The 9,092-nt window shown below is 45.1% G+C and overlaps 1 protein-coding gene across 1 annotated transcript; it reads left to right on the forward strand.

Moving 5' to 3' along the window:
* Positions 1 to 354: 354 nt before the first annotated feature.
* On the forward strand, positions 355 to 8,778 carry LOC127360679 (uncharacterized; the record flags this gene model as incomplete). The annotated part of the gene is made up of 15 exons (XM_051395135.1): positions 355 to 399; positions 765 to 805; positions 1,265 to 1,331; positions 1,695 to 1,735; positions 2,194 to 2,260; positions 3,557 to 3,597; positions 4,058 to 4,124; positions 4,489 to 4,529; positions 5,921 to 5,987; positions 6,351 to 6,391; positions 6,852 to 6,918; positions 7,282 to 7,322; positions 7,782 to 7,848; positions 8,212 to 8,252; positions 8,712 to 8,778. Coding segments are annotated over exons 1-15 (762 nt in total), but the record flags the coding sequence as incomplete, so codon positions are not given.
* Positions 8,779 to 9,092: the final 314 nt, after the last annotated feature.

The following is a 9,092-nucleotide window of genomic DNA, read 5'->3' on the forward strand; positions in this document are numbered from 1 at the left end:
TGGGGTAGAGTAGGGGTTTAGGTTAGCTTAGCTTAGCTTTTAACATGGGTGGGAGGACCAGACATATGTCCATAGGAGGCGCTGGCTAAGTTAGGTGAAAACTAGGAGCTGGGACCCACCGGAGTGGATCCCAGCAGTGCACGGGCCATCATCATGGACGTCCAGTCCTCCGTCGCCATCTTCCAGGTATGGGTTTTTTTTATAATCTACTAGTTTAGATCATGTTAGACAGGTTCGCCTTTGTTATATGAAGTATAATGGTTTGGCTCTTGTAATTCCCTCCCTTGTTTTATGTTGGTTAACCAGTTGTTTTTCTTCTGCATGTCTTATAGGTGGCGCTGGCCGCAACGTTTCGTCCGCTTCTTGGGACTTCCTCAGGCTAAAGGCCATAGCATGCAGGTAAGTATATCCCCTGTTTGGGTTACAGTGAGGAGAGGTTGCTCCCTCAGAGGTTCGTGCCAAACTGACTTTTGTTCCTGTCTGTTCCTGCCTTTTATAGGCTCCTCCTGCTCTCCGAACATTCGTGTCCTGTTACTTTTGTCCAAATTCCGTATTCCCATTTATTTATAATTGTTGTCGTGTAACCGTATGTCCTCTTTCCTTTATTCTTTCCTTTCCCATCACCCAACTCTCATTCTTTTCCTTTAACCTGTATGTGTTCACATTTTGTGATTCAATATTTCCAGTACTTTTGTGCCGTCTAATCGTGCTTAAATGTGGCTATGTGTACTTTAATTCTTGGACTTTTTTTCCTTTTCCCTTAGGATTTCATGGACTTCGTGGAGCTCCCTCAACACGGAATAAGGTAAGGCTAGGGTTTTGAGGCTGGGATTTTGGGGTTGGGACTTAATTAGGGTTGTAGGACCTTAGGTTTAGGGCCACAAAATGGGCTAGGGGATAGGCCAATTAATGGGAATCAGAGTGACAAATTGGGACTGATGTTAAATTGGGGTAGAGCAGGGATTTAGGGTTAGCTTAGCATAGCTTAACATGGGTGGGAGGACCAGACATATGTCCAAGGAGGCGCTGGCTAAGTTAGGTGAAAACTAGGAGCTGGGACCCACCGAAGTGGATCCCAACAGTGCACGGGCCATCATCAAGGACGTCCAGTCCTCCGTCGCCATCTTCCAGGTATGGGTTTGTATAATCTACTATTTAGATCATGTTAGACAGGTTCGCCTTTGTTATATGAAGTATAATGGTTTGGCTCTTGTAATTCCCTCCCTTGTAGGTTAACCAGTGTTTTTCTTCTGCATGTCTATAGGTGGCGCTGGCCGCGACGTTTCGTCCGCTTCTTGGGACTTCCTCAGGCTAAAGGCCATAGCATGCAGGTAAGTATATCCCCTATATGGGTTACAGTGAGGAGAGGTTGCTCCCTCAGAGGTTCGTGCCAAACTGATTTTTGTTCCTGTCTGTTCCTGCCTTTTATAGGCTCCTCCTGCTCTCCGAACATTCGTGTCCTGTTACTTTTGTCCAAATTCCGTATTCCCATTTATTTATAATTGTTGTCGTGTAACCGTATGTCCTCTTTCCTTTATTCTTTCCTTTCCCATCACCCAACTCTCATTCTTTTCCTTTAACCTGTATGTGTTCACATTTTGTGATTCAATATTTCCAGTACTTTTGTGCCGTCTAATCGTGCTTAAATGTGGCTATGTGTACTTTAATTCTGGACTTTTTTCCTTTTCCCTTAGGATTTCATGGACTTCGTGGAGCTCCCTCAACACGGAATAAGGTAAGGCTAGGGTTTTGAGGCTGGGATTTTGGGGTTGGGACTTAATTAGGGTTGTAGGACCTTAGGTTTAGGGCCACAAAATGGGCTAGGGGATAGGCCAATTAATGGGAATCAGAGTGACAAATTGGGACTGATGTTAAATTGGGGTAGAGCAGGGATTTAGGGTTAGCTTAGCATAGCTTAACATGGGTGGGAGGACCAGACATATGTCCAAGGAGGCGCTGGCTAAGTTAGGTGAAAACTAGGAGCTGGGACCCACCGAGTGGATCCCAACAGTGCACGGGCCATCATCAAGGACGTCCAGTCCTCCGTCGCCATCTTCCAGGTATGGGTTTGTATAATCTACTATTTAGATCATGTTAGACAGGTTCGCCTTTGTTATATGAAGTATAATGGTTTGGCTCTTGTAATTCCCTCCCTTGTAGGTTAACCAGTGTTTTTCTTCTGCATGTCTATAGGTGGCGCTGGCCGCGACGTTTCGTCCGCTTCTTGGGACTTCCTCAGGCTAAAGGCCATAGCATGCAGGTAAGTATATCCCCTATATGGGTTACAGTGAGGAGAGGTTGCTCCCTCAGAGGTTCGTGCCAAACTGATTTTTGTTCCTGTCTGTTCCTGCCTTTTATAGGCTCCTCCTGCTCTCCGAACATTCGTGTCCTGTTACTTTTGTCCAAATTCCGTATTCCCATTTATTTATAATTGTTGTCGTGTAACCGTATGTCCTCTTTCCTTTATTCTTTCCTTTCCCATCACCCAACTCTCATTCTTTTCCTTTAACCTGTATGTGTTCACATTTTGTGATTCAATATTTCCAGTACTTTTGTGCCGTCTAATCGTGCTTAAATGTGGCTATGTGTACTTTAATTCTGGACTTTTTTCCTTTTCCCTTAGGATTTCATGGACTTCAGTGGAGCTCCCTCAACACGGAATAAGGTAAGGCTAGGGTTTTGAGGCTGGGATTTTGGGGTTGGGACTTAATTAGGGTTGTAGGACCTTAGGTTTAGGGCCACAAAATGGGCTAGGGGATAGGCCAATTAATGGGAATCAGAGTGACAAATTGGGACTGATGTTAAATTGGGGTAGAGCAGGGATTTAGGGTTAGCTTAGCATAGCTTAACATGGGTGGGAGGACCAGACATATGTCCAAGGAGGCGCTGGCTAAGTTAGGTGAAAACTAGGAGCTGGGACCCACCGAAGTGGATCCCAACAGTGCACGGGCCATCATCAAGGACGTCCAGTCCTCCGTCGCCATCTTCCAGGTATGGGTTTGTATAATCTACTATTTAGATCATGTTAGACAGGTTCGCCTTTGTTATATGAAGTATAATGGTTTGGCTCTTGTAATTCCCTCCCTTGTAGGTTAACCAGTGTTTTTCTTCTGCATGTCTATAGGTGGCGCTGGCCGCGACGTTTCGTCCGCTTCTTGGGACTTCCCTCAGGCTAAAGGCCATAGCATGCAGGTAAGTATATCCCCTATATGGGTTACAGTGAGGAGAGGTTGCTCCCTCAGAGGTTCGTGCCAAACTGATTTTTGTTCCTGTCTGTTCCCTGCCTTTTATAGGCTCCTCCTGCTCTCCGAACATTCGTGTCCTGTTACTTTTGTCCAAATTCCGTATTCCCATTTATTTATAATTGTTGTCGTGTAACCGTATGTCCTCTTTCCTTTATTCTTTCCTTTCCCATCACCCAACTCTCATTCTTTTCCTTTAACCTGTATGTGTTCACATTTTGTGATTCAATATTTCCAGTACTTTTGTGCCGTCTAATCGTGCTTAAATGTGGCTATGTGTACTTTAATTCTGGACTTTTTTCCTTTTCCCTTAGGATTTCATGGACTTCGTGGAGCTCCCTCAACACGGAATAAGGTAAGGCTAGGGTTTTGAGGCTGGGATTTTGGGGTTGGGACTTAATTAGGGTTGTAGGACCTTAGGTTTAGGGCCACAAAATGGGCTAGGGGATAGGCCAATTAATGGGAATCAGAGTGACAAATTGGGACTGATGTTAAATTGGGGTAGAGCAGGGATTTAGGGTTAGCTTAGCATAGCTTAACATGGGTGGGAGGACCAGACATATGTCCAAGGAGGCGCTGGCTAAGTTAGGTGAAAACTAGGAGCTGGGACCCACCGAAGTGGATCCCAACAGTGCACGGGCCATCATCAAGGACGTCCAGTCCTCCGTCGCCATCTTCCAGGTATGGGTTTGTATAATCTACTATTTAGATCATGTTAGACAGGTTCGCCTTTGTTATATGAAGTATAATGGTTTTGGCTCTTGTAATTCCCTCCCTTGTAGGTTAACCAGTGTTTTTCTTCTGCATGTCTATAGGTGGCGCTGGCCGCGACGTTTCGTCCGCTTCTTGGGACTTCCTCAGGCTAAAGGCCATAGCATGCAGGTAAGTATATCCCCTATATGGGTTACAGTGAGGAGAGGTTGCTCCCTCAGAGGTTCGTGCCAAACTGATTTTTGTTCCTGTCTGTTCCTGCCTTTTATAGGCTCCTCCTGCTCTCCGAACATTCGTGTCCTGTTACTTTTGTCCAAATTCCGTATTCCCATTTATTTATAATTGTTGTCGTGTAACCGTATGTCCCTCTTTCCTTTATTCTTTCCTTTCCCATCACCCAACTCTCATTCTTTTCCTTTAACCTGTATGTGTTCACATTTTGTGATTCAATATTTCCAGTACTTTTGTGCCGTCTAATCGTGCTTAAATGTGGCTATGTGTACTTTAATTCTGGACTTTTTTCCTTTTCCCTTAGGATTTCATGGACTTCGTGGAGCTCCCTCAACACGGAATAAGGTAAGGCTAGGGTTTTGAGGCTGGGATTTTGGGGTTGGGACTTAATTAGGGTTGTAGGACCTTAGGTTTAGGGCCACAAAATGGGCTAGGGGATAGGCCAATTAATGGGAATCAGAGTGACAAATTGGGACTGATGTTAAATTGGGGTAGAGCAGGGATTTAGGGTTAGCTTAGCATAGCTTAACATGGGTGGGAGGACCAGACATATGTCCAAGGAGGCGCTGGCTAAGTTAGGTGAAAACTAGGAGCTGGGACCCACCGAAGTGGATCCCAACAGTGCACGGGCCATCATCAAGGACGTCCAGTCCTCCGTCGCCATCTTCCAGGTATGGGTTTGTATAATCTACTATTTAGATCATGTTAGACAGGTTCGCCTTTGTTATATGAAGTATAATGGTTTGGCTCTTGTAATTCCCTCCCTTGTAGGTTAACCAGTGTTTTTCTTCTGCATGTCTATAGGTGGCGCTGGCCGCGACGTTTAGTCCGCTTCTTGGGACTTCCTCAGGCTAAAGGCCATAGCATGCAGGTAAGTATATCCCCTATATGGGTTACAGTGAGGAGAGGTTGCTCCCTCAGAGGTTCGTGCCAAACTGATTTTTGTTCCTGTCTGTTCCTGCCTTTTATAGGCTCCTCCTGCTCTCCGAACATTCGTGTCCTGTTACTTTTGTCCAAATTCCGTATTCCCATTTATTTATAATTGTTGTCGTGTAACCGTATGTCCTCTTTCCTTTATTCTTTCCCTTTCCCATCACCCAACTCTCATTCTTTTCCTTTAACCTGTATGTGTTCACATTTTGTGATTCAATATTTCCAGTACTTTTGTGCCGTCTAATCGTGCTTAAATGTGGCTATGTGTACTTTAATTCTGGACTTTTTTCCTTTTCCCTTAGGATTTCATGGACTTCGTGGAGCTCCCTCAACACGGAATAAGGTAAGGCTAGGGTTTTGAGGCTGGGATTTTGGGGTTGGGACTTAATTAGGGTTGTAGGACCTTAGGTTTAGGGCCACAAAATGGGCTAGGGGATAGGCCAATTAATGGGAATCAGAGTGACAAATTGGGACTGATGTTAAATTGGGGTAGAGCAGGGATTTAGGGTTAGCTTAGCATAGCTTAACATGGGTGGGAGGACCAGACATATGTCCAAGGAGGCGCTGGCTAAGTTAGGTGAAAACTAGGAGCTGGGACCCACCGAAGTGGATCCCAACAGTGCACGAGGCCATCATCAAGGACGTCCAGTCCTCCGTCGCCATCTTCCAGGTATGGGTTTGTATAATCTACTATTTAGATCATGTTAGACAGGTTCGCCTTTGTTATATGAAGTATAATGGTTTGGCTCTTGTAATTCCCTCCCTTGTAGGTTAACCAGTGTTTTTCTTCTGCATGTCTATAGGTGGCGCTGGCCGCGACGTTTCGTCCGCTTCTTGGGACTTCCTCAGGCTAAAGGCCATAGCATGCAGGTAAGTATATCCCCTATATGGGTTACAGTGAGGAGAGGTTGCTCCCTCAGAGGTTCGTGCCAAACTGATTTTTGTTCCTGTCTGTTCCTGCCTTTTATAGGCTCCTCCTGCTCTCCGAACATTCGTGTCCTGTTACTTTTGTCCAAATTCCGTATTCCCATTTATTTATAATTGTTGTCGTGTAACCGTATGTCCTCTTTCCTTTATTCTTTCCTTTCCCATCACCCAACTCTCATTCTTTTCCTTTAACCTGTATGTGTTCACATTTTGTGATTCAATATTTCCAGTACTTTTGTGCCGTCTAATCGTGCTTAAATGTGGCTATGTGTACTTTAATTCTGGACTTTTTTCCTTTTCCCTTAGGATTTCATGGACTTCGTGGAGCTCCCTCAACACGGAATAAGGTAAGGCTAGGGTTTTGAGGCTGGGATTTTGGGGTTGGGACTTAATTAGGGTTGTAGGACCTTAGGTTTAGGGCCACAAAATGGGCTAGGGGATAGGCCAATTAATGGGAATCAGAGTGACAAATTGGGACTGATGTTAAATTGGGGTAGAGCAGGGATTTAGGGTTAGCTTAGCATAGCTTAACATGGGTGGGAGGACCAGACATATGTCCAAGGAGGCGCTGGCTAAGTTAGGTGAAAACTAGGGAGCTGGGACCCACCGAAGTGGATCCCAACAGTGCACGGGCCATCATCAAGGACGTCCAGTCCTCCGTCGCCATCTTCCAGGTATGGGTTTGTATAATCTACTATTTAGATCATGTTAGACAGGTTCGCCTTTGTTATATGAAGTATAATGGTTTGGCTCTTGTAATTCCCTCCCTTGTAGGTTAACCAGTGTTTTTCTTCTGCATGTCTATAGGTGGCGCTGGCCGCGACGTTTCGTCCGCTTCTTGGGACTTCCTCAGGCTAAAGGCCATAGCATGCAGGTAAGTATATCCCCTATATGGGTTACAGTGAGGAGAGGTTGCTCCCTCAGAGGTTCGTGCCAAACTGATTTTTGTTCCTGTCTGTTCCTGCCTTTTATAGGCTCCTCCTGCTCTCCGAACATTCGTGTCCTGTTACTTTTGTCCAAATTCCGTATTCCCATTTATTTATAATTGTTGTCGTGTAACCGTATGTCCTCTTTCCTTTATTCTTTCCTTTCCCATCACCCAACTCTCATTCTTTTCCTTTAACCTGTATGTGTTCACATTTTGTGATTCAATATTTCCAGTACTTTTGTGCCGTCTAATCGTGCTTAAATGTGGCTATGTGTACTTTAATTCTGGACTTTTTTCCTTTTCCCTTAGGATTTCATGGACTTCGTGGAGCTCCCTCAACACGGAATAAGGTAAGGCTAGGGTTTTGAGGCTGGGATTTTGGGGTTGGGACTTAATTAGGGTTGTAGGACCTTAGGTTTAGGGCCACAAAATGGGCTAGGGGATAGGCCAATTAATGGGAATCAGAGTGACAAATTGGGACTGATGTTAAATTGGGGTAGAGCAGGGATTTAGGGTTAGCTTAGCATAGCTTAACATGGGTGGGAGGACCAGACATATGTCCAAGGAGGCGCTGGCTAAGTTAGGTGAAAACTAGGAGCTGGGACCCACCGAAGTGGATCCCAACAGTGCACGGGCCATCATCAAGGACGTCCAGTCCTCCGTCGCCATCTTCCAGGTATGGGTTTGTATAATCTACTATTTAGATCATGTTAGACAGGTTCGCCTTTGTTATATGAAGTATAATGGTTTGGCTCTTGTAATTCCCTCCCTTGTAGGTTAACCAGTGTTTTTCTTCTGCATGTCTATAGGTGGCGCTGGCCGCGACGTTTCGTCCGCTTCTTGGGACTTCCTCAGGCTAAAGGCCATAGCATGCAGGTAAGTATATCCCCTATATGGGTTACAGTGAGGAGAGGTTGCTCCCTCAGAGGTTCGTGCCAAACTGATTTTTGTTCCTGTCTGTTCCTGCCTTTTATAGGCTCCTCCTGCTCTCCGAACATTCGTGTCCTGTTACTTTTGTCCAAATTCCGTATTCCCATTTATTTATAATTGTTGTCGTGTAACCGTATGTCCTCTTTCCTTTATTCTTTCCTTTCCCATCACCCAACTCTCATTCTTTTCCTTTAACCTGTATGTGTTCACATTTTGTGATTCAATATTTCCAGTACTTTTGTGCCGTCTAATCGTGCTTAAATGTGGCTATGTGTACTTTAATTCTGGACTTTTTTCCTTTTCCCTTAGGATTTCATGGACTTCGTGGAGCTCCCTCAACACGGAATAAGGTAAGGCTAGGGTTTTGAGGCTGGGATTTTGGGGTTGGGACTTAATTAGGGTTGTAGGACCTTAGGTTTAGGGCCACAAAATGGGCTAGGGGATAGGCCAATTAATGGGAATCAGAGTGACAAATTGGGACTGATGTTAAATTGGGGTAGAGCAGGGATTTAGGGTTAGCTTAGCATAGCTTAACATGGGTGGGAGGACCAGACATATGTCCAAGGAGGCGCTGGCTAAGTTAGGTGAAAACTAGGAGCTGGGACCCACCGAAGTGGATCCCAACAGTGCACGGGCCATCATCAAGGACGTCCAGTCCTCCGTCGCCATCTTCCAGGTATGGGTTTGTATAATCTACTATTTAGATCATGTTAGACAGGTTCGCCTTTGTTATATGAAGTATAATGGTTTGGCTCTTGTAATTCCCTCCCTTGTAGGTTAACCAGTGTTTTTCTTCTGCATGTCTATAGGTGGCGCTGGCCGCGACGTTTCGTCCGCTTCTTGGGACTTCCTCAGGCTAAAGGCCATAGCATGCAGGTAAGTATATCCCCTATATGGGTTACAGTGAGGAGAGGTTGCTCCCTCAGAGGTTCGTGCCAAACTGATTTTTGTTCCTGTCTGTTCCTGCCTTTTATAGGCTCCTCCTGCTCTCCGAACATTCGTGTCCTGTTACTTTTGTCCAAATTCCGTATTCCCATTTATTTATAATTGTTGTCGTGTAACCGTATGTCCTCTTTCCTTTATTCTTTCCTTTCCCATCACCCAACTCTCATTCTTTTCCTTTAGGGTTAGGGTTAGGGTTAGGGTTAGGGTTAGGGTTAGGGTTAGGGTTAGGGTTAGGGTTAGGGTTA

Source organism: Dicentrarchus labrax, unplaced genomic scaffold (assembly GCF_905237075.1).
Source record: "Dicentrarchus labrax unplaced genomic scaffold, dlabrax2021, whole genome shotgun sequence".
NCBI lineage: Eukaryota > Metazoa > Chordata > Actinopteri > Moronidae > Dicentrarchus > Dicentrarchus labrax.